This window comes from Apodemus sylvaticus, chromosome 4 (assembly GCF_947179515.1).
Source record: "Apodemus sylvaticus chromosome 4, mApoSyl1.1, whole genome shotgun sequence".
NCBI classification, from domain to species: Eukaryota; Metazoa; Chordata; class Mammalia; order Rodentia; family Muridae; genus Apodemus; species Apodemus sylvaticus.
This window is the reverse complement of record NC_067475.1, coordinates 62,838,266-62,864,450: the sequence shown is the minus strand read 5'-3', so window position 1 is coordinate 62,864,450 and position 26,185 is coordinate 62,838,266. Positions and strand designations below refer to the sequence as shown.

At 48.3% G+C, this 26,185-nt stretch overlaps 1 protein-coding gene across 1 annotated transcript in view; it reads right to left on the bottom strand.

Annotated features, from left to right (window-relative positions):
* Positions 1-26,185, bottom strand: part of Ptgfrn (prostaglandin F2 receptor inhibitor) — a 69,540-nt gene that overhangs the window by 16,579 nt on the left and 26,776 nt on the right. The window contains exons 2-5 of the mRNA XM_052179634.1: positions 22,651-23,019; positions 19,642-20,055; positions 15,635-16,015; positions 3,472-3,897 (exon numbers count right to left, since the gene is read on the bottom strand). Coding sequence (XP_052035594.1) covers positions 3,472-3,897; positions 15,635-16,015; positions 19,642-20,055; positions 22,651-23,019 — 1,590 coding nt within the window. The remainder of the gene's footprint in view (positions 1-3,471; positions 3,898-15,634; positions 16,016-19,641; positions 20,056-22,650; positions 23,020-26,185) is intronic.

The following is a 26,185-nucleotide window of genomic DNA, read 5'->3' as shown; positions in this document are numbered from 1 at the left end:
GCTAGCTTGTGTGGAATTGAGCTCTTCTCTGCCTAACCCTATGTATCAATTATAAGAGAGATGATATATAATATAATAATAAATACAATTGCATTTGCAGACATGGCCACCTCCACTTGGTTTACACTTTTAGCTGCAGAAATATGGTTTTTCAGGATTTTGAGCTGGTGTCTATGATTGCACTACAGTAGGTTTGCATGTTCTTTTAGTTTCTCTGTCAAATACTAATTCCTAAGCATGTACATAGTAGGGTTCATCAATCACAATGGCACAAAGTCAGGCATGTGGAAGGCACTCAAAAGCTATTAAAAGATAAAATCAATTATGCCCATTCTTTAAAAAGAACTTTTAATATAATAATTAACCCAAAAACCTATTCAGTTATGAATTTTATGCTGGGATTTGAGAGCAATTTGTCCTGTCAAACCCAGCAGCACAGCATGTGTGATACACCATCTTCAGAGAGATGATGATTTCTGAGTTCTACCAAGCCAGCCACTCCTGATTCTCTTGTGACTCTGGTCATCCTCTCATGACTTAAACATAATTACTAACAGCCTCCATATCATAGACCCTGGGAATAAAACATTGGAGGTCCAGGGCCTTCACCTTCTATATTCATAGAGGAAGACAAGTAGATAAAACACATAGTATGGTTAGGCAGTAAATTGTAAGAACAACCACAGAAGAAAAACAGACAAAAAAGAGAAAGTGTAGGACCATATAAGAGAAAGGGGGCAGAGTAATAGACAGAGTGGCCCAAGATGGTCTCACCAAGACACTAACATTTAACAAAGCACCTGAGGGAGGTGGGAAAGCTTTGTAGGCAGAGGAGACAGCGAATGGTGAACTACAGCGCTTGTCAGGTGCTGAGGGGAACTATGGGAAGAGCAGAGGAGCTCAGTACAGTGGGCAGTGGGGAAGCTGTGGGGAGGGTGGCCAGTCTAGACAGGACACTCAAGGCCACTGAGAGGACTCTGGGCTTTGCTCTGAGACAGGGAATCTGTGAAGGTGCAGGAGGCAAGAATTTCATGATCTGATTAGATGTTAAGGGTGGATGCAAGGAGACCAGACAGGAAGCAGGTAATGTAAATACAGGTGAGGGATTAACACTGGCTCATAAGCGTGAAGCACTAGAGGCCATTACATTCTAAACGGTCTCAAGAAGTTAGAATTGGGCATGGCAGTATCTGTGGTCCTGGCACTTGGGAGGTAGTGGCAGGAGGGCCGGAGCTCAGAGTCATCTCTGACAACACAGTGAGCCTGCGGGTGACTGGGCTGCTTGAGACCTTGCCTTTGAAAACAGGACAGGCCCCCAATAAATCAAATAACACCCAAAAAGGGAAGTTAGGGGTTAGGGGGTGGCTGGCTTGTGTCACATGTCCAGCTTCTGCTTTAATCCCTGGCAGGTTAAGCAAAACAAAACAAAACAAAACAAAAGAAGAAAAAAATAAGGAGCCAGAGGTAAAGGTTTTGGTCAGCAACTAAAGGTGGAAGAAGATGAATGGTAGAGACCAGAGGCTCCATTTTAGGCAGAAACTTAAGAGCTGCTTGCTAGGTAAGAAGGCAACCTATCAGTGGATGCGGAGTCCTAGAACAAGCTGGGACACCCAGGCACAGCTGGGAGTCAGTCACTGGCATGTGTCATGTGAAGATAATGCTGGGCAAGCTAAGCAGGAATCCAGGGACTGTGTCCTGATATGTCCTGAGTGGGACCTGGGAGTCCGAGGAGGAAGCAGGACAGAGGCTGAGGTGCAGCAGCCAGTGAGGATGGAAACAGGGCCGGGAAAGGCTGCCCACAAGCTGGGGAAGGCCTAAGTATCCCTGCACAGGAGAGCTGTCCCGGCCCAGGAAGGATGCGGACAAACAGGGCTCTGCAGTTTGCTGGCCTCTGGTGATATTACTATGTGCACTAAGGGGCTGGGGAACAAATACCACAGAGAAATGGAGGAGAAATAAGAGATATTAAATATAGTGAAACCAAATCCACCTCTATAAAAGGGCAGAGTAGCGGGCAGGGTTGTAAGAAACGGAAAGATGAAGGAAGATAGACCAAAAATAGTTTCTCTAGCAGCAGTGTTAGCAGGCCGGTGGGAAAGGACAAAAGAGAGAGAATACTGAAGATATAAGGGGAGGGGGGATCATTGTCTGGGCTGTGAGAGGGGCTAGCCTTTGCTAAGACATAAGGGCAAGTCACAGGCCCAATGCTGAGCTCTGCAGATGAGTCCTCCTCTGACTGACTTTATAGGGGATGGAGAAGCAGGTCGGGAGCTGACCGAGGCTGGGGGAGGAGGTGCTCCGAGAGAGCAGGTGGCGTAGTGCAATTATCACTTAGGAGAGTGGGGAAGGAAACCAGAATGTCTCTCAATGCTGAGAGCCCACGTTCCAGAGGGACTGGAGATCTGAAGGGAGGCCTTCACCACTGGAAAGTTATTCCTTTAACTGCATCTAACATTGCAGCCAAAGGGGCAGCAAAACTGGTGTTGAATCCGGCTGTGGTTAAAGCAGAATATAAGGTAGACCAAGCCAGGGAGGAGAGCTAAGGAAGCAAAGAAGGGGTGTGATTGGCTGGGAACTTAGGCTGGCGTCAGTAGGTGATCAAGCAACTGTCCTTACCCCAGCCCTGGATGTGTATCAGGAAGGGCCACGGGTACATGCTGGACTTCCTGGGAAGAGAGGAGTGAAGACCCAGGAAGAAGGAAGGGCAATGGTGGAAGACAGAGCCAGCAGGGTTGAAGCACTGAAGGGAATGGTCTAGAGAAACTGTGTGGTCTTAGGGAACCAGACTGTGACTGTGCTGTGGGGGGCTGGGTTTCAGTGACAACACTGTTTACACTAGGGTTCTCCATGGTGGCCCCTCTAGAGGATTCAATTCCAGTGTCCAGACTGCACACACCTCAGACCACTCTAAACGTAATTTCTATTGGGATCCTTTCTATTTTGAAAGCTCCCAGGAAGATTTCAACACAGCGAGACGACAGGAGTAGTGACAAAGAGGCCATGAAACCAAGGCGAGCAGCTCCGGCAGATGAACAAGGAGTCAATCAAGATGAGTGAAGGGGAGGAGGTGTGGCCCTGGGCAGGGAGGGGTCTTTTGAGACTTGGGGGGGGGATGCAGAGGAACAAGGGGATGTGCCGGACTCCTTTATACCCAAGCTATTCAAGGAATGTGAGAAGAAAACACAGCCACTGAGGTGGGTTTCCAGAGACAACTGTCCTCAGACAGGAGGCTGGCAACCAAAAGAAAAAAACAAAAGGAATACTGGGGTTCAGGAAATGCAAGGCTTTGCTAAGGACAGTGAGTGGCAGAGGCCCTTCCCTCCTGGCTAAGTGAGTCCAAAGAGAGTCATGTGGTTCCAGCTCTCTAGTGTATGAGCATGGATTTCTAGTGTGAGCGGAGGGCGAGGGTAACGGACACAAGTGACTTAAGAAACTAAACCAAACTGTACAATGATAGCATGATGGTCCCACCTTCTGAGGCCCAGAATATGTTGACAGGCTTGGAAAAGACATCTTTGCTCTTCACCCAGCTGTTGTTCCTCTGCCTGGTCCAGGCAGACACAACACAGTAATAATTGCCCCGGTCTTCTTCCGTAGTCCTTTGGATCCGGAAACTGAATGTGTCTGTGTGCTCCTTAGAAAAAATAAATTCTCCATCCTGGGCGCGCCGCTTGCTCCTCTCTCCGTATCTCAGAGTCCAGTCGCCGCCCATGGCTGCGAGAAGCTCGCTGGCCACCACGTCATCATTGCGACGGGTCATTCTGTAGTACCACGACACGGTGAGTCGGACACCGGCCTCCACACGCTTCGCGTCTATCACCCGGCACTGCAGTTCTGTGGGGTCGTCTGAAAACCCGGGGATCTTAGAGGCATTCAGGTAGACCTGGTATTCTGGTTCTGAAGGGGGTTAAGAGAAAACACAGCAACATTAAGAATTGTCTGAGGAACAAGTCAAGGACCACTCGCATTCCAAAAAATCGTCCATCCTACCAACTTCTGAAATAAAAAAAAAAAAAAAAAAAAAATCAAGCCTTTGTGTTGAAAAGGAAGGACCCTGTAAGAGTATTTCTCAAAGCTTGTAAATCACTTCATCCTGCATATGCCTTAAAAAAAAAAACGTGCCAAGGTGGCTCAGAAGTTAATGCTCTTGCAGAGGATTTGGGTTCAATTCCCCAAACCCTCATGGCAATCACAACCATTTCTAACTCCAGTTCCAGGGGATCCAATACCCTCTTATAGTCTCTGAGGACACTGTACACATGTGATGCACAGATATACATGCATGCAAAATTCTCATACACATTAAAAAATATGATTAAAGAAGGAAGGAAGGAAGGAAGGAAGGAAGGAAGGAAGGAAGGAAGGAAGGAAGGAAGGAAGGAAGGAAGGAAGGAGGGAGGGAAGGAGGAAGGGGAGGAAGGAAGGAAGGAAGGAAGGAAAGGAGGGAAGGAAGGAAGGAAGGAGGGAAGGAGGGAAGGAAGGAAGGAAGGAGGGAAGGAGGGAAGGAAGGAAGGAAGGAAGGAAGGAAGGAAGGAAGGAAGGAAGGAAGGAAGGAAAGAAGGAGGGAAGGAGTTGCCAAGGCCAGAAGCCAAACGTCCTAGGTCAGAACCCTTACTTTTGCACAAGACAAGGGGAAGCTAACAGGCGATCCAGGAGGTTGGAGTCCTTGACAAAGACTCAGAAACTTAAGTGTCCCCTTCTATCGGGATGGTCTCTGGGATACCAAGCAAGCTCACAGATTCAGAAACTCCCACTGGAACAGTAATGCAAAGTTCCAACCTAAAGAAGAACGCACAATCTGAGGCCCACCAGTCCCGCCAGGACTCAGGTTCCTGCCACCCCTGGCTATGCCCCAAATGCAAGGCCCCTGCTCGTCATTCTCATAGATACTCTTACCCTCACTCGCTACTTTCCACCCGATCTGTATGCAGTCAGCCAACACCCCCTCACTGAAGACTCCACACAAGGGTGTTCTTCCCATTGTCACAAATAACTTACCCTGTATCTTGGCAAACTACGAAACCATCATCACAAGCGAACCTGGCCCTGGTAAGGCTGCTCAATACTGCACCCCCCTACTCCCCACACATACTGTATTTCTACGTTTGTATCTTCACTGGCTGCAGGGCTCTTCCACACTTGCCTCCTTAAGGAACCTGTACTAGAAGCCCTTGGTGGCCTTCCGTCCTCCCCCCTCCCCTACTCGTCCTGTCACCCATTCCCGAGGCTCTTCAGCCATTGAGGTACACAGTGCTCTCGTCGCTGGGGATGGTGCTTTCCCTGAGCTCTCATACGCCTTTCCTGTACCAGTCATCCTCTTTGAAACGATTCTTGGCTTGAGAGTCTCAACCCCCAAATCCCGGAACCCAGTAGGTACTCGACACCTGCCCCTGTATTGATGGTAAGGGCAATAGAAAAGTCTACATTTTTTTGTTCCAAGCACTTTGCTTTCTAAGAGAAAAGTCACTCTACACTAACGGAGCCCTCCACTTTCCAGTGTTCTCGTCCTCTCCATCACCGTTAGCAGCTTTGTTTTATTTCTTGCTGCTTTTATTTATGACTCACACAGATTATAAACTGCTGAGGTCAAGAAACTGTTCTTTTGTGATTTACACTTCTAATGAAATTTATAACATCGTGACTTCTCCAAGAATGATTCACAGGGTTAGGAAATGGAAAGAACTCCAACCTCTGCTCTCCCCCATGTTTCTCTTCACGAGTATTAACTGAGAGGGAGACTGGGCTCCGCCGCAGAGGTAAACCTCACGGGCGGCCCTTGCCAAATGGTCACTGTGAAGTGAGCAACTGGCATATCAGAGAACCTAAGGGGAGCTTGGAAGAAAAGTGCCACCATTGGGGCCTCTGAAGCTTCAGAGCACCCCAAATATCGGGGCACTATGGTGGCAGGAGAGGGTGTGGTGACCGGAGAAACTCAGGTAACGTGGAATGGACAGACAGAGGAAGGAAAGCTGGCAAAGGTTTCTTGGCAAGTGTGGGGGAGGCTTGCAGCCAGTGAGAGACAACTATGACGCACAGCTACCCTGCACCCTGCACTTAACCTTTACCTTAGCCATGGCTGCCTTAACAGACCTCTGTGTACCTTGAGTTTGATACAGGTAACACTTCCTGGTGCTACAGCCTCAGCCTGCACACTACCTTGTGAGGCCACCAAGAGCAATGAGGGTCTGCAGTGCTGACGTGCCAGGGGTCAGCAAGCAGACCGTGTACTAATCCTGCTTCTGACCCGGACCTGCAGGCAAGCTTTAACACATTGCTTAAGCAGTCTGGTGCCGCATCTGTAACGATGTCTAGAGCCCGCGTGAAAAGCCTGGTGTACTCATCTATAATTCCAGCACCTATATGGCCAGCTGGGAGGCAGAGACAGGAGGATTACCTGGAAGCTCACAGGCCTGCTAGCCTGGAGTATACAACACTGTAGAAACAGCAGAGAGCCTGCCTCTACAAGGCGGGAGGAGAAGACTCCACAGTGGCTCTCTAACCTCCACACATATACTGAGGCATGACTGGGCTTACACCCTCCCGTCAACACAAGGAATACAGTAACCCTGTAATACAGTAACACTGGAGCGCACGGGGGAGGTGCGTGATGCACATGCCAACGTGTATAAGGACACACACACACACACAGCTCCCACTTCACACCCAGAAGTAAGACCTTTAAAAGGCAAGTAACTTCCGCCCTTGCTCACGGGTAGGAGGTCTGGTCCCAGGGCTGAAAGAGAGCCTGCCAATCAAGACAAGCATCTCTCTGGAGTCACACCCATTCTCCTCCAAACTGTACAGTTTCTAAACTCCACTGCTCAATGGGACGGTTCTCAGGACACTGAAGAAGTGACTGCCCTGGCGATGACACTGCCAATTACTGCCACAGGGAACGTGACTGAGGACAGCTTCCTGTGGGCCCGTAGCTGAGCCCACCTGACCCATGAAACTGAGATGCCCAGACGCTGTCCTCCGACTCCTGTTCACTCACAGATCGTACACTTTCTAATAACAAACCCTTCTGCCTTTCATGGTTTCCTTCCACCCACAGGCACTTTCTTCCAAAGTGACACCTTGTAAAGGCTGTTAGAATGACGATGAATGACAGGCAGGACACGTTCATCACTGCACTGCTCACAGGAGCCGAGGAGGAGGGAGTCAGCCTAAGCGGCTGTCAACAGATGAATGGGGAAAGACAACACAGGACACACACGCAGACACACACGCAGGCACACACGAGCCTGGAAGATGCTGTGTTAATCAAAACAAGACAGACAGAAAGACAAATGCCTCATGGAGCATAAAACAGTCAAACTCAGAGCAGCAAAAGGTAAAATGGTAGCTCTCAGAGGCTGGGACGGGGAAGGCCAAAGGACGTCAAAGGACGTCAGACTTCTGCTGGGCGGTCGCAAAGTCCAGAAAGTCCATTTACAACATGGTGACTGCTCTTAAAGGTGCTTGAGAACTGCTGAGAGAAGGAATTTTAAATGTTCTTACCACAAAAGCAGTAAGCCTACTCATTGGTAACAGATATGTTAATTAGCTTAATTTAGCCATTCCACTCTGCACACATAGCAAGCACCATGATGTGTACCATGCCCGCATGCACGCACACATGCACACACAATATTAAGCCAGACGTGGTATGTATACCTTTAATCCCAGCACTCCAGAAGCAAAGGTGAATGAATCCCTGTGAGTTCAAGGCCAGCCAAGTCTACAGAATGAGTTCCAGGCCAGACAGAATTAAATGGTGAGGCCCTGTTTCAAAAATAAGACAAAACTAAAACCACATACACACAGAGACACAGACATATATACAATACAGACACATGTGTATAATATATGTGTACAATTTTAATTGGTCAATTAGTTAAATAAAAACGATGATAAAGAAGTGCAAACATGACTGACCTTTTAGTGGTCAGGGAAAAGCTCCACCGGGGAACCTCTGCCCTACCGTTTTCTCCCCACCCCAGGACCCCAAACTCACTCACTGTCTTAGAACCCAAACTGGTGCCTTGCTCTGCCCAAATTCTTGCTTAGACCTCACACCTCAACACAGGTGTAGAGCTGTGTCAGCAGACGGCCTGGGCTCCATATCATTGTGAGCGTAGCCAGGTCACAGCATGACCCACCTCAGTCCTCACCTTCCCTGATCAGCATACACAAGAGGAAGACACAGCTGGCACCGCTCCAAAGTAACACAGCCAATGCTCCGGACTCTCCACTGACTTCCTAGGATGGCATTCCTGGCCACCCCAGCATGAGATGTGCCCCACGTCCCACCTTCCCTCTTCCCTCTTGCCCATAAACCCCCGAGAGAGTGAGCCCCATGCATTCTGCCCTCGGTGTCTCAGAACTCACTCCTCTATTCCCAGCCTGGTCAGGCAGTTAAGAAGACGTCTCGGGGACGCCACTCTCGCTGTGGCCCTCACTGCCTCCAGCAGCACCAGCACGGCTTCCCATGGCACAGTTAACCTCATCGCACGTGTTCAGTTCAGAGCACACACTCCAGCCTTTGCCATCTGAACCCAACCCAACCCCAATACTCCTGCCTCTCCATCCTCTCAGCCCCTGTTTCTGCCATTCCCTGTGACACCCTCCACTTCACCACCTAAGCCCACACTCAGCATGCTGTTGAGGAAAAGAGCTGATTCTCCCATTCTACCCCTCTCTCCACCCTGGAAGGGCTTTGTCTCCCTCCTGTGAGTCCAGGAGATGGGGAGGGAGGGCACAGCACAGTAGGGGGGCAGAACATCAGCATCTAAGAAGATCTCACTGATAAGAAAATGGCTCTGCAGACCTCCCGTGGCTGCCCCCTGATCACGGCTGCCCCCTGCTCCTGTTACAGCTAGCCTTAGCTTCCCCTCTGCCGCCAGCAGCCCCAGACTGAAGGCACAGACAGTGAAATGGCTTGTGAAATGACAGAATGCAGGTTCCTTTGAGCTGTCTACCACACCTCTGCGAGTCAATTTCAGATGAAGCCTCCCAGAGAAGACAGGCTGCTTATGACGTCAGAGTGAAGGGAGTTGGGGACAGAGCCCTGTTTTGTGTCTGTTTTGTGCATATGAAGAAGATGACCTTTTATGTTGCTTCAGAATTTTAAGAATGGTTTGTGGAGGGTGTCTTTCTCTAGGCTTCTGGGACACACCCTTTTCTTTGTGTCCTCACCTTGGCAACACAGAATGTGGCAGCGCACTGTCAGATATCCCCATTTCTCAGTCACAGTGTTCAGCAGAGATCCTACCACCTGCCAGGTCCCTCGAGCTCTGGATTTTACTAAGACACTGCCTTGAACTTCTATTATTTGTATGTACAGCTCATGGAATCTTCTAGGACTTTTCCAAGGCTACTCAGAGCATCTATCTGCACATGCTGTGCATAAAGCACCTTCTATATCAAAGATATTAGCATACTGACTGAATTGGACTAAATTTAATATTTTGCATATAAATGCTCATTTTTGGCGTAGTATTTCACCACTGATTACTGCTACATTCTGCCTGATCTCATCAAGAAATCAGCCAAGGATGCAAGGAGGGTTATGTTTGAAAATGCTCATCAGTTAAGATGCATCCTCAAGTATGAAATGGTATCTGGAGGCTGTGTGAGACAGTACATGCCTGCAGTTCCATCATGTTAGAGGCAGAGGCCAGAGGGTGCTGAGTTCAAGGCTGGTCTGGGCTACAGAGGGAAAGAGCTCCTGTCTCACCAAAGAAAAGATATGGCCTCTCTAGTATGTTTTATGTTTTTGCAGATTTAAAAGTGTACATATGTACGCATGTGCATGTGTCTCTGTGTGTGCATGTGTGTGTGTGTGTGTGTGTGTATGTATGTGTGTATGTGTTTGAGAGTTGAAATCAGATAAGTAAGATACTTTTCGTTAAGTCTGGTGATTATTTCTTCTACTGTGAATGTTTGTAAATTTGTTTTGAAAAGCTGAAAACAAACAACCACCCACGCAATCAGCTCTCTCAAACACGGAGTCGTGTCATGCCGGGTTCCAGGAGCATGTGAGAACACAGGCCTGCTTTCTAGTCTAGGTACCAGGTCCAGAGCTGCTCGGACACACTCTCCCCAAAGCTATAGATTCACAGGTGACCCTCCTCAGGAGAACGATTCTACTAGAAACGTGGATCATTAAATGTCTTTGTCACAAGTTTCAAAACAATGAAAAACCTCGAGAATCACTGGCTAAGTTACAGACTGCAATATTTCCTGCCTATTGTTTCCAGGTACTGCCTGCTTTTCCCAGTGTGTCAGCAAGGTGTGCAGATGTCCTTCGCTTAGTCTGACAAGTCTATAAAGAAGGTATATAGCTTATCCCCGTTCTGCAATAACAATAGTGACAATCAGCATTTTTGGAGGGCTTTCTAGGTGCCAGGCAGTAGGCCATAATACTTTCTTGGAATCTGGCATACTCTCTACCACAACATTATAGGATTAGTATTATTTCTGTGTGTGTTTTAAATGACAAGCAAAAATGAAGCCCCAGGAGCTAAATTAGAGAATTTGCATAGAATATGAGCAGAATTGCATGGGAGACTTTTTTATTTAGGTGATCTGTCTCCCGAACTACCTGGACAGGTTCATTCCACCTCTGGGGTACCAAGGCTTTCTTGGTCTGCTCCCTCCCAGAAGCTCAGAGTGATGTTATCAGAGAAGCTCTGACCACCACCCCCCAACTTCCCCCAACACTGCATTCCAGGAGGAAATGTTTTAACCTCCTCTCCAACTGTACACGTATAGCTACCATGGGGAAGGGTGGAGGGCGGGGTTAGAAAGACCAGAAGGAACACTCCTGTGGCCATTGAAGTGGACAGATACTTCAGAGACTGAGTTTCCAAGAGTTAGCACAGTCATTTGTATAATAAAGACTAATATTTAAACAGAGATAGCTACAAATAAAGTCCTGTGGTGGTGGTGGTGGGGGTTGGCTCTGCAGAGTCCAAGAAGAACAACTATTATGACAGAAGTCAGCATTAGCCATTTCAGAGCAATACAGCCATTCAGACAGACTGCCTACACTCCCTTCTACCTCATTTACTCCTCTCAGAGAGGGCCAGAAGGATCCAGAGCACAGGAGGAAGGGCTGCCTGTAAGCCCCTTGCCTCAGCACCTCTTGAGAATGCTACTTCCATTTTCCTACACACATGTTCCTGATTCCTCCATGCTCGTTTGGCACCCAGACGCATACTCCTATATCCTAACTAGCTAACAACTCGGTGAGGGAGACCTTCGCGCACTAATAAACCACCACCACTACCACCAGGGATGTAACTGGGAGGTGCTGTGCCAAGCACTTTATGCACTATCCTATAAAACCAAGAATACCAAAGCCTACAAAAGCAGAACTCCACGCAAGCCTCACCGACTCCAATACTCCACCACCCTTCTGGAATAATCCTAGACAGGTACAGGCAACAGCCATGCTAGGACCACCATAAATCTAAACAAGGATTTCCTACAGACAGCACAGAACACTGGCGCGTCGACAAGTACTTAGCAGATTAACAGTTCCCTTTAAAGAAAATTACCTTCCTTGCTGGCATACTGCTGAAGAGTGCCAGTTCTCCAGTGGTGAAGAATGAATATCCATTCTTGGGCCTGACCAGCAGGGCTCAGCCCTGCCCCCTCCCGCTCTTGCACCTCCTCCTGCATCCCGAGCCTTAGGAACCCTCTCTAATTAACACAAGTCTGGTACTTCGGGCAGAGAGCTCAACCATAAACTGATTAGTATCCAGCTCCTGCCAAGGGCTCGTTTAAGACATCTGATAGCACAGAGAGATGGCTAAAAATGCGCAGATTAACTGGCCATTCCGCTTGGCTCTCTCGGTTTCAGCCATACACAAAATTGCATCAACACAAAGCAACACTTGTTTCCTGAAGCAATTCAAGTTCTTTCAAGAGAGAAACTCCTTTCCACACTCACAATTCACACCCTCAGCTCTTAGAGAGTGTGGGCATAAGAAACATACATTTGAACAATCACTGGAGGCCTTCGGGAAAAGGACAGCTGCGGGCACCGAGCATTAACTACCCACTGCCTGCCCCCAAATGAAAAAGCAGGGGATGAGTTCAGTGCCAAGAAAAAGTTTGCCTCTCCGAAGGTTTACGTTTTCTTTCCTCAGTCAACTAGATCAACACATCTCTTTTTGTCTCAACTTCAGAACTCTACAAATTTGGTGTTCAAATGCAGCAACTAATTCATGCCAACTACCCAACTAGCTCATCCCAAGCAGTATCTGTTCTTGGATTCTCTTTGCCTCTTTTGATCTTTATTATTTCTTTATGTCTGATACTTTGTTCTTCATTTTGCAAACCAACTTAGAGCTTTTCCTTCTTCAAAGAGGAATACAAATCTTAACAAAGGCCTTTCTCTTACCTTCTTTAAAAAAAAAATCACCAGATCCCCCCCACCCTGCTACGTAAGGATCACTCACTGTTCAGACCATCAATAGCAGGCCCATGTAACACCACAGACAAAGATGACCACACCAGTTCCACCCCGTCATCAACTGGGACAGCAGCTCCGAAGCTGAGAACAGGAATAGCCAGCCCATCTTTAGGACTTGGGACTGGCTGTCTCAGGGGGTAAAGCTGACTTCCAAAGCCAAAGACACTCCCCACATACGAAGACAATGCCTAGGACAGACTCAACTCGGCCACAATTCTAAGGCATCCCAAACAAGAAGTAGGAATTAGACAATGGGGAAGAGTCTCCTTTCCAAAGATGATCATTAGCACTTCCCACCTGACCATTTAATGTATATAAAGTTCTCCGTCAAAGAAAAGGTGTTCAATAAATGGTAATTAGAATTATTAATATGCCAAGTGCAAAACCGAGCACTGTATCATATCTGCACAGGGATCTAACTTTCTTAAGAATGCTTCTGTGACAACATTCCACATCTTGTAACCTAGGATGATCTATATACTTAAGAGGTCATTTGTCTTCCTGGCTTTTCTTTTCTTTTCTTTTTTTTCTTTTCTTTTCTCTTTCTTTTGGTTTTTGTTTGTTTGTTTTTATTTTTTGTTGTTTTCTGGTCACATCTTCATTATCTTACATAGGCCCCAGCTGTATTTGATGGAATGCATAAATTACATTTCTAGAGAAGACATGTAGTGTCAGCAGCCGGTTGCCTCAGTTTCTGGGCAGAGAATGCAGTCTGCAGACTGTGACTAAAGGCCTGTGGCTGTACTCAGGCCTGACTCGTCTCCTGACAAGTGTCCAAGCAGCTGCGAACCATGAGTCACAGGCGGAGAACAGGGTGAGGACTTAAGAGGAAGAAAGAGAAGAACACAGTCGTTTTTTATAATATTTACACTCCTGGTAAGCTCACAATTATGCAAGGGCCTCCGAATACTCTATACAGTTCTGGTTTTTGGATGCGTGGGTTTTATATTATCTGTATGTTGGAGCAGGCTTATCATGTGGATAGGAAGGTCTGGGGCTCTGTATGCACTGGAGATGGGCACTGATGTCTTTCACAATGGCGCTGGCACTCTGCAGGAAAACAAGTGGCAGGACCCTTAGAATAATAAGGGAGTCTTTCCCACAGTTTAGCCTCTTTATTTCCTCTCAATCTCTGGAGAACACGTCACCAACAAATCCCTTCCAGTTACAAAGCCTATTCCCTCCCAGAGCTTGCCCCTGACGTCTGACAGTGCCTGTACTTCCCCCAGGGTATATGGGATCAATACACCAGGACTTCAAAGAAGCCCTCAGAATTGGAGTGCAGGCAGAATTTTCAAAAAAAAAAAAAATCCTGAAGCTAGGATTCAGAAGTTGGAGGGGAGGGGGCGGGGGAGGGAGAAAGCCAGAGAAGGGATTTGACAGCGCCACACAATGCACTAGGATCAGAGCCGTGAGACAGATTCAACTCCAGAGATGAAAACTCTTCTCTTGGTGCTGACAACATCTGTTTTATTTTGAAGGTTGCTAAGGAGAGTCCTGGCTGGGCCAACATTGTTCCAGCTCAGGACTTCATAGAGCGCCTCGAGTGCAGGCTCCTGACTGCAGAAATGAAAGTAGATAAGCCTGATCGCTCCTTTGGCTCTTTAGATATCAAAGCACCTCTCTGCTCACGGGGATAACACCCCCACACCCCACTCACCCTATCTCAGTCCTAACTGGGCTTTCCCGACCACTTACACCCCTTGCACCTCACTACCATTCGCAAGTTCCCATCTGTTTAAGAGGGACAAACAGACAGGGAGCTCACCCTGGAGCCAGCACGGGACTTCTATGAAAGACCGAGAAGAATTACTTAGGAGCTGGAGGCATGCACGTGTAGGAGGAGGGTCGGCATCAGACAGAGGATGAGGGCATTTATCGGCCTTAAAGATCAGTGCTGCCTCCTTAGTCAAAGAAAACTCAAATGTCTTTGTCAGGGCCCAAAGCCCTGTGAGGGCAGTGAAATGTAAGAAAATGATGCAGGTAGGAGCCAGCCGCGCCACGCCACGCCAGCCCCTCCCACCAAAGCTGAATTGCCATTAGCAACCTTGATGAACAAGAGGGGCTACTACCCATTCCTCCTCCACCCCAGAGGGCAGATGCCGAGGAAAAAAGACAAGGGGACTACAGGAAAGAGACCAGTCAAAGCCAGCAATCTCATGTAAGACAAGGCAAAGACATGCAGGATCACACAGACGATAAAGCAGGGACACCGGAGAGCAAACATGGTAAAGTGAGCACAGCAGGAAGGACACGGATGACAAAGTGACGACATCAGGGAGCACGTATGACAACATGAGGACTTTTCAGAAAGCCCACATGAAAACATGGGGAAACACACCAGGAAACACACATGACAAAATGAGGACTTGTCAGGGAGCACACATGAAAGAGAGCACATACATGAGGAAAGAGGACTTACCTGGCAGCACACACATGACAAAGTGAGCACTCCCCAGGGAGCACACGTGATGACGAGATGACAATATATCAGTGGACATATGACAAACAGAACATAGCCACAATCACATAGATGACAAGGAAGGGCACTCCAGGGATCACATACATGCTAAGTGAGATGACAGTGAGGACACCAGTCATCTTCCCAGGTTACAAGCCGCTGTAACACATGGGTGAGGGGACATCTCCACCCCTCCGCCTGGGGCAGCTGGAAGCCTGAGGAGAGACAGGGAGGTAGATGGCCCTACTGTAAATAGTGTTTGCAGATCTAACCACCCCGCTTCCAGGGCATCAGGGGAGAAGACATTCTCCTTTAGCTGGAGGAGTGGCTGCTCTTTCTCTCTGAGCTTTAGGGAGCCGCAGCCCAGGGCAGAAATACCCAGGAGTCTTAGTAAAGAGAAGAGAATGGCTGCCTGTGCAACAAAGAGCCACTCAGCTCAGCTCTCACAGGCAGACACTCTCAACAACAAAGAAACCACTTCCGCCAGCCAGGGCACTGGGGCGAATGCCACCGCCACCGCCCTTGGCCTTGCTGGCCATACTGCTTCAGACCATCCTGCTTCCGTGTAACCTGGGAGCTGGGAGCTCAAGGACACTTGTCTGATCCAAACATCTAAATGAGACAGAATGCCCAGCACACCACACATTCCTGAGTGTGCAGGAAGGATTAAGCAGAGAGGCTAAAAGGCGCTCTTCAAGCTACTTACTCACCTAGCCAGGTCACGCTTACGCCAGATGGGGCAGACATGGTCTCTGCCACCTTGTGCCAGCTCCTGTTGTGTCCAGGAGCCCAGAGGGCCACAAGGCAAAGATAGTAGCCGGAGTTTTCTTTGCTCACATCTCGCACCAGCAGATGGTAAGAGCGGGTATCCACGTGGCTCAGGGCAACGTGTGGTGAGCTGTGCACCAGGGAATCGCGGTCCAGCCGAGCCAGCATGTGGGAGGCAAGCAGGGAGTTATCGGGTGTCTTTTTGAAGTACCATGTCACCTCAGGCCGGACATCATCCACACGGTCTGTTGTGATGTTGCAGGAAAGGTCCAGGTCCTTTCCTTCGGTCACAGACACTGTCCTGGGCACAGCCAGCTGCAGAGCTGGAGGAAGAAAAGCAAGCCCATCAAGTGACCAAGCCACGACGTTTGCCCCTCTCCTCCCCTCTCCCCACCCGCCTCTAGATCACCCCTTTAGGCTGATTTATGGTGTTAAAATTAGAAGGCTTTGTGCAGTTGAAAGTGCTTGAGGAATAGTTAATGAATAAATTCATGACACACACTAAATTGGTATTGGAAAAGCGCAGCGACGAACACCAGTAAACCATGGCTGCGGCTTTCGTGTACTTATTGTAAGTAGATTCTGAGAATAACCACATGGGGTGGGTACCATTATGGCTGGTCACTGACTGCTATGGAGGCTGAAACATGCAGTGGCTTCAGGTAGAGCACTGCCCTAGCACTGCTGGCTCCAGCATCCTGGGCCTGGGGGTGAAAACTCCTACACAGATGAGCCAGGAAAGTGAAACCAGACAATTTTCCTAGTGATTCAGCCCTTCACAATGTGACATACGTAGACTATGGTTCCTTCGCAATGTGACATATGCAGACTATCATTTTCCCCCGACACGCCTGGCTGAGCCTCATACGGGAGACATACTCTGAACCCCAAACCCAATGAGCTTTGAATTCTCCACGCTACTGTCCTCTCATGACTGGGGACAATTAAAGTAAGCTATATTTAGGTAAATCCTTGAAGTATTGAGTGTCCCTGACTCAAGAGAGGTTTTCTTCAGCATTCCATTGCTAAAGCTTTTAAATGGAAACATTTTACTCTATTCAGGGCTTTTTTTTTTTTTTTAAAGATGTGGAACATCTGTAATCAGAGTGGAAAATTTCAAGTAACAATGATGCTCTGGGAACTGTCACTAAATGATAGACAGCCAACATCTCCCTGTGGAGTCAAGTGAGACACAGTCCCCATCTTCCAGCAAAACCCATTCAGCAGCCACTGCTCTTCCCGGGAAGCTCAGGGACAAAGGCTGGTGCCCAGCTCAGAAAACACCCATCCCAAGAACCTACGGCCTCCGAAGGATATTGCTTCTATCATATGAATGTTTCCAAATCTTGACATATATTTCAAGCAATTATTTTAAACCAAGTTCAACATCCATCCCAATGCATGACAGAAAATGAGGTGGGCATAGTATTAGGACAAAGGGGTTGAAAGGGGTTTGTCCTTCTCTTTCCTCTTTACAGATCGAGAAATGCACTCCTAGGGTCCAGAAACACTGGCAGCGATATCTCTGCAGCTGTGTAGCCCATTTTGCCATTTTCTCAGTGAATGTGGCTAAACACCTGTCCTATCACTAAGCATGGGTTATATAGATGGAGAATAACCACATATTCTAGATTCGTGGGTCTGACACTAGAAAATAATCTAAAGCAAGCCTCAGGGAGGAGTGCCAGTTCTAAGGATTCAGAATGTAAGAGGAGATCTGGGCAAGCCTGTGGGCATCCAGGCTTTCTCCAATAGAATATAGCTAAATCTTTACTATGATTAGTGTCACCACAGGAGACCTACCACACAGGTGACACAGCTTTTCTATTAAGTGGCTCTGTGTCATTTACAATGCCACTGTGGTCAGAGAACATGACCTGTGCAGAGACTGACTAAAAGCAAAAGACCATCCCTTCAGTCGGGTGGAACATGTCCCAGCAGAGGCAGGCAGATCTCTGTGAGTTTAAGATAAGCCTGTGAGTTTCAGGCCAGTAAGACTGTCTCAAAACATAAAGATACAGAGAGGGTTACAAGGATGGGGGGAAGGGATGAGGGGGGAGAGGGTGCACACAAGCGAACTCATAACCCTTGAGTAATGATTCTTAACTTGCCATCCACAGAGGATTTAGGGAGCCTGGGCATGTGGTTGGGACACTTGTTCCTATTTTTATTTTCATCAACCTTCACGAAGCTGAGACATCGCATCTCCTGCCTTGGTGAAAATAAGCAACAATATAGCTATACCCAGGGCGTGGCCACCGATAGAAATAACGGTCCTCTTCGTACATGACTTTACAGACATCTGAAACATCATTTGCATTCACTGCTCCCTAGAAATTAAGATGGTTGTTAAGCCTGCCAATATGGCTTATTATTCATATCTTAATAATGAAGCAAAGTATTAGTGTAAAACAAATTTGTCTTAGAGATATTTTCATAATTACTCCAGTATAATTCTTGCCCCATCACCATGTGTGCTATGTTTCATGAATTTAGAAAGACACAGGCTTCCAAAGGTAGTCAGAGGCCCATCACACACAAAAAGATCACAAGGCTAAGGGTGCTGCCGCAAGCCTGGAGTCCCAGCTATTCAGAAAGCTGAGGCTGGAAGAGCACAAGTTCAAGACCAGCTGGAGCAGCCCAGCAAGGTCCTGCCCCCAAATAAAAAGGGCAACATCCGACATACCTAGATAACAGGTGCTTGTCACGCAAATGGGAGGCACTGGGCTCAACTCCAGAAAGGACGGTAAGGTCGCAGCCTCAGGTTGGAGCTGGCGGCTATAATCTGCCTGAGAGAGCCCCAGTCATGTAAGTAGATGCTATAGGGTTTGAGGGACAATGTTTATGACTGAAATTCCTCTATCCGGCTGTGAACCTGCTGTAAAGCTAAGCTCTTTACCCTGCCTGCCTCATTAAAATGTGCACTGAATAACTAGAGGCTTTCTGTGGCAGATTCCAGACAATCACTGAGCTAAAGACCGAGATCTTAGTCCACGGGAAAGTCATTTTGGCAGCCAATGGAGCAAAGACCCACAGGGATAGCCACGCCTTAGCTGGCACAAGCCACTCATGAAGATGTTCACACCCTCTTTTGGATCCAAGAAATGCTGTCCAGAACCATGCATGGTGCAAAAAAAAATGATCATTGGTTAGAGCTTCCTGCTTTCCTCTCCAGCAAACAGAACTGGTGACACACTCACATTCCTGGACAGGGAATGAATCAGCCAAGGTCTCCTAGGAAGCGGGAGCCTCCACTATCAAGAGATATTGGACTCCTAGACAACCAAGCATACCTAGGCTATCCCTAGCAGTGACATCAGCCTGCAAGGACTTCTCTGTACTCTGTCCTTGCGGAAGCTGCAGGCTCCAGTGACCTGGGGATGAGCCCAGGGCCCAGCCCTGTAAGCTTCCAATCAATTTATGTGGATCTCTGACTGGGCTTTCTGGAATATGTAGACATAGAAAGCATGAAGAGGTCTGGTCCTTGGGGAGTCTGTCACCTGGCAGGGGACAGTACATATGGGGTGGAAAGGCAGGTCCAGGGGGTGATCTTAAGCAAGTCTGGAGTCAGCCATGGATACAAGAGCTATCAGTGAAGGCAGCACAAGGACTCAAAGACTCAACAGTAAACAAACAAAAAAACTAAAGCAGTGGGTGTGACTGGATCCACCCACAGCTCCTGGGAATACCAGGTGGGCTCGGACAGGCCATCATTCTTAACCTCTGAGTCAGAGAGGAACCTTCCTGTACAAGATGAGCAGTAGCCCAAGTTCCCAAAGCAGGGAGCAGGAAGGCAAATCTCAGCTCAAAGCAGACGTGCTCTTCAAGCTACCAACATCACTCTGGTCCCTTCATTCCAAAGGGGAGCCTGGGGGAGCCCTTTTGAGATCGAGTCCCATATAATAGTCATTAGTCTCAATCAGGGGTGACACCATTTCCGAAAGCTCACCTGTCGGCTGGATCACCACAGTGGCCACTTCCACAGCTTTTTCTTGGATTTCTTGCCAGCTGCCCTGCTCTGTGATCCACTCGCTGACCACACATCTGTAGGAACCCTGGTCTGCAGAGAGTGCACGGGCTACAGAGAGGCGGTAGGCGTCGTTGCCCACTGTGTCCAGGCGGACGTCCCCACTGTGGTAGCGTTGCTCATAGCCAGGGCCTGGGTGAAACCTGCCCTCGTGGCTTAGGGCTAGGATGCTTCGGTGCACTGGGCCACGGTGTAGTTCCCACCGAAGTGCCAGATGTGTGTGCAACGGTGACGTGGTAGATGTAATACATCGCAGCTCAAAGGGCTCCCCCTCACGCAGGCTCAGGCCTGGAGGAGGCCGGGAGCTGGGGCCCACCACCAGGGCATCTGCCAGCACTGTGGGGGGACAGAGGGAAGATGTCAGTCAGTGGCCACCAAAGGTCCTACCCCATAAGGAAAGAACAGGCTACCTTCCATGACTGGCCTTCAGGCATGGAAGCTTCCCAAGAAGGATTGCTTATTCCATACTAAACTGATTCATCCGCAATCTCAACTGACTTTCTGACTTGAAAAAACAAACACAAAAAGACAAATGAGACAATAACAGAACTCTGGCTAAAATGGTTTGCGGGTGCTCCGTCACTATGAGGAACGCTCCTGGCCCTCTGTGCCTCAGTTTCCTAGAAGGGGGTATGATGACTGTCTCTGCTTCATAGAGTCAACAAGGGAGTCCAGTGGGTGCCAGGACAGTGCCTGGCACTAGGACAAAATGGCCTGGTATGACCGCCAAACAGTCCTTTGGTTAGAGCGTGGAGCTGGAGGAGGGAGCCTGTAATTTAGAGACAAGAGAGCTGCCAAGAGGCAAGATCTCCAGGGAGAGACGGCGGCAGGCGCTGCCTGCGGCCACACGGCCTGGGTGGATCATATCCACGGGACAGGAAGGGGACGAGAAATGTGCTAAGGGTTCTGCTTCTAACTCTTAGCACCTACTGGAAAAAGCCACCACTTTAGCAGTCTCAGAAAGGGGTGGGTTCACGAGTGACGGTGACAGATGCCGGTGATCTGGTAGTCAGGTGGGGGCTGTCTGCCAAAGGCTGGGGAAATCTCCCAAGCTTATCGGGAGCTACGTATGTGGATCTTCAAGCATCAGAATCCATCACCTCCTCGGCTCTTCCCTCGACCGCACATTCAGAAAGGAGTTACTGCGGACGAAAGAAGCCGGCCCGTCTCTAGAACAACACTCCCATAGGCCATCCTTCTACAGAAAGAAGACAGTGCCCCTTCCAGTACACCCCTCAGTCTGCCAGGGCAGCTAGCGTGGCTTCACTCTCAAGGCCAGCTCCTCCCTGAGGAGAAGGATGGACAGATTTAAGAGCCATGGAGCTGGAGGCCAGACAGAGTTGGACCATACCTAGCTCCTGCCAGAGACTGCACATGGCAGCCGGCCAGCGCTGCTCGCGTGGTCTTTTGCTCTCCTGAGCCAAGGAAAGCCTCCCCTGCTTCTCTTGCCTTCAAAGTCAAGAAGCAGGGAGACGGGAGGGAGGGGAGGGGACTCTTGTGTCATCCTTTACCTTCTCAGAATAAATCACGAGAGTGTATCTGACCTGAAAGGGGCGGGGGGCTGTTGTACTGTTTAACTTAGTGCAAAAATGTCTTCTGGGGAATCTTTTTAAAAGTCAGGATTTCTTTTTCCCAAGCTCTACAAGTCAACTAGGGCCTTGCATATACAGGTGATCACTCGCTGAATTTCAAGTTGCCCATGCCCCAATCTCCCCTCCCTAGATAGAGTGGCACTATGTAGCTCAGGCTGGCTTGGAACCACTATCCGGTTCAGCCTAGGCTAGCCTCCAACTTTGAATCCTCTTGCCTCAGCTTCCGGAGCACTGGGGTCACAGGCGTGCCCCCCTAGCCAGCTACGCACTGGACCTCTAATCAGAAGATGGAGGACGTAGGTTTGACGGCTTAATGCTTTGCAGCATGGCTGATATTTCGTCCCCTCATGGTTCAGGAAAGGACCAGCAAAAGTGAGCTGTAGCAGCTTCTTCCTACCACAACCAAGGGTGGTGGCCTGGGCCTGCCTACTCCTTCCCTATTATCATGTCTTACTTTCCAGATAATTATAAACACTCCTGCCCTGATACAAATATTTTCAGAAACAAGACTGGGCACAAATAAATGGACAATTAATAATAATAATAATGTTTCTGTTTTGTTAGCCTCAAATTAAAATGGCTCCTTCTTGCTCATTTGCTAATGAGCTATGTCATTTCAGCAAGTAATTAGCCTATGCTCTTCCATCTCATGTGTAAATTAGGGAAATAGCCTGTCCAATGTTAGTCAATGGATGCAGATGATTGAATGTGTGAGCAAATCCAACAGCACTTGGAAGGCAGGAAAAACCCAAACTCAAGATATTCCAGATGCCTATGATGTCAGCTTTGCACAGCTGGGTTCACGAAAGAGCAGTAACCACGTGGTCTTCTGTCTATAAACAGCAAGGACAAGTTCTGTTGCAAACAGGTATTAACTCATGAAGATCACAGAGAAAAAGACATGAACTTTGAAGTATCTATTCCTATCATAAGGCTAAACCTCACAATGAGTTTATACCAGCTTGTCTCGAAGCTAAATATTCACTGTGACATGGCTGGAAAGGCCTGGCTTGGGTTAACTCTCCTGTCCCCACACCTGTTAAGGCAGGCTGTGTTGTACAGGGGAAGCTGAGGCAAGGACTGAGCCAGGAACCAACTGCATGGGCAAGCTATCTGTAGAGCTGCATTCTCACAGGTGACCACACCATGGAACCTACAATTCACTGCCCATAAGATGCATCAGAATTACACTGGGGAAGGAGAAGGGACTCTCAGGGGCCACCTGGTCTACCCTCTTCCCGTCATCAGGTAAGACACCATCACTGCAATGGACAGGGGACTGAGTCTCTTTGCAGCAGCATAATGGCAGAGGACGGCTGGCCCCTTGTGAGGACTGTACCTTTAACCTGCACCGTGTCCTCATAGTTGCCCTGAACGGTGGCGTCTGTGCTTGGGGTGGAGCACTTGTAGTGGCCTTGGTCCGAGGGCTGGACATTCTTTATGTGCAGCTCCACAGCATCATTGGCAGTTCTCCTCAGCAGGATGTCGCCCCGCTGCAGCCGCTCCCGGTACAGCTGTGCCGGGAAGCCCACCTCCCAGGTGCTGGCGAGCTCCACGAAGCTGCTCCCGGTAGACGAGAAGGTCCAGTCAAAGTTCTGCTCGCTGGGGCCGTCGTAGTCACTGACATTGCAGGGGATCACCAGCTCGGTGCCCAGCACTCGAACCAGGGTGCCCGCAGGGACTCTCACCACACGCCCGCGCACGACAGCTGCAGTGACAGGGAATGAAAGGGGGGCCTTGAATCACAGAATGAAAGTGACACCTGAAGGACGCTTCCGCTCAGGGACCTAGGGCAGACCGCGCATCGGATGGACCCTGCAGAGGGGGATTAAGCCATTCCTGAAATGATGGGTTGGAAGTAGTACCTTGAAATGAATGCCTTCCACACATCTAGTTTCCCAGGGCTGACAGGCAGACTAAATATGAAAAGTGGGCCAACCATGGCCTCGCATAGCTTTGCCTCTTCTCTTAGGATTTAACAGATCATTATACGCAATGAGATATGGAAAGGTTCTGTATTTAAGAAAAGGGCATGGCTAAGCACGTATTTATATTTCTGCCCATCCCACATCAACCTTCATCCCTAGAGACCATTCCCCGGACCTGATTTATAATGATGGATGCCAATTTTCAAATCCTAGAGCAGCCTGCTGATAAAATGATTTAACTCCTGTTATCTGACATTGGTTATAAATTATTTTTAAAATATGACAATTCCACCAAGTATTAATTTTCTATTTTCTGGCTCATTTCCTTCTCTCTACTCTTCACCCTGATCTAAATTCAGAAGGCGGATGGGGAAGCTCAGAGGGAGGGGGCTGTCTGTGCTGCTGGGAATACAGCGCCTTGTGGCTGGAGACAAGCACAGTGGACAGGGGACGTTGGCTGGCACTGCCTGACGGGAGAGCCTTGATCCTCAGAGCTCTGGAGCAGGATCCTTAGGGACAGGCACCTGCAAGTCCCTTTAGAAGGTCTCACTGCAATGAACTTCATTCAGCACAGTTTTGTGGTGTTTATGACCTGAATCTTACATTTCCATTTAGAACAGCTAACTGTACCTCTCTTGATATTCTACAAATAGGTACAGCAATGAGTCGTACAGGAGATAGCAGGGGCTCTGTGGCTCTGTATCAAGGAGATAGGAGTTAAACCTCTCTTAGCTTGCCTTCCTCGATTATAAAGTGAGATAAGATGGTATCCGTGAGTTAATAAAACAGACTGTTCAGCTGAGAGCCCTCTATGTAATAAGGGTTCAATATGATGGGGCTTCCTATTGTCACTATTGTATTTCTGTGTGACTCACACAAAATTCTTATGCTGAATTCTGAAGTCCAGCATGTCAGCACACAGCCTTAATTGGGAATATGGCCACAGAAGATGTCACCAGGCAAGCTGTGATGCGGTCATATGGCATACGGTAGGCCTCTGGGCCAGTATGACTGGCAACCTTAAACGGGAGCTCATTTGAACACACAGGGAGAGCACTGAACATGGATGAAGGGGGAGATCAAGGTGACGCATCTGAGAACTGAGAACACCGAGGCCTGGCAGGCAGCCAGCGCAAGCTCAGGGAGGCAGGTCTGCACTCCCTCTCAGCCTTGAAAGGCCCAGCCTCTGGCCACCTTGCTTTGACCTCTAGCTTGTAGAGAAAAGGCTGTTGTTAAAGCCACCTGGTCTGCAGCATCAGTCCTAAGAGCTAACACATCAGGGCTGTTTGTTTATTGCTGTTGTAATTCACCGCTTTCGAACCCTGTGGCTGCCTATTAGTAGATTCCAAAATGAATTTATAGTGGTTGTGTGTGCTTTTAAAAATGGAATTTTAAATGAACAGAAGCGATTAGAGTGCAAAGCACTTGGTAAGGGATAAATATTGCCATATACAGCACTTTGTCAGGTAAACAAAGGTGTGTGTGAATCAGATGACATACAAACCTAACATTAATTTGGGTCAGGGTTGAAAAAAAAAGAGAGTTGAGGGCCAGTTTTTAAGAAAACTAATTCTTGTTCCCTCTGACCTCAAACGCATTATCAATTATCATTTCCTTTGGGAAATGGAAGCAACCACTCTGGAGAAATACTGACAGAGACAGTGTGAAACACTGTCCAAGGAAGGGGACCAACTGTCTTCCTGTCCTAGCTGAGCTGGAGTCAGACTCAAAACAACTTCCTGTCCTAAGAAAGGCTGCTGAACCCCCAAATCACACCACTGTCCTTCAAAATCAAATACTGTAGGGCTGGGGTTGGCACGTAGAGTACCTGCCCCGGATGTGTGAAGCCCAGGGCTCCACCCCAAGCATTGAAAATAAAGAAAGCCTCCAACACATACACATCCGAGGACTGCCGGGTCTGGGTTCAATCAGAGAAGATGCACCTAACACTCCAGAGCCTGGGGGCCTCAGGGAATTTAGAGGTCTGGTGGGTTGGGGAGGTGGGGACATCCACGAGGAGACAGGGGGGTGGGGAGGAGGTATGGGATGTGGAACAGTTAGAGGGTAGACCAGGAGGGGAATAAATTAAATCATTAGGAGCTGGAGTTTAGAATAAATTAAATAAAATAGATAGATAGATAGATAGATAGATAGATAGATAGATAGATAGATGATAAAGATAGATGATAGATACATAGACCAACTCACTGATTAATTAAATGAAGTATTATATGCGTATAACCCCAGCTACTCAAGAAGTCAAAGACTACTTGAGTCTAAGAGTTGGCAGCTCCTTCACATAGCAAGACCCTATCTCAAAAACAGAACTTGGAGGAGCAAGAGGTGGGAGCAGGAGCACAAGTATGCTCTGTATACACACACAAAATTACTGAACAACCTTTTCCTTAAGAATTATTCATTTATTATATATGAGTACACTGTAGCTGTCTTCAGACACACCAGAAGAGGACATCAGATCCCATTACAGAATGGTCAGAAGCCATCATGTGGCTGCTGGGAATTGAACTCAGAACCTCTGGAAGAGCAGTCAGTACTCTTAACCTCTGAGCCATCTCTCCAGCCCCACTGAAGAACTTTTTAAAAGTCAGAAGGAAAAATGTAAAAGTTGGTAAAGTCAGAAGAATGGGGCAGTTACATACGGTACTATAAAAAAGGCTGTCCTCTTCCCACAGCCTCGCACTACCTGGAGCAGACTCCAGCTGACCTTCAACCTCAGATCCTAGGAAGGGAACCTGGGTAATGGTCAGGGAGATCACAATTCCCTCTGGATATTTTCAGCTTCTCCTAATGATACTTTTGCTCCTGGTAGACTGAGGTCCTATATAGAGTATTCATTGTACAGTTGCCACTGGACAGCGCTCCTGACCATATAAGGAAGCTACTTACAGAGCAGCAGGTCTGGGTGAACACTCAGACCACAGAGGC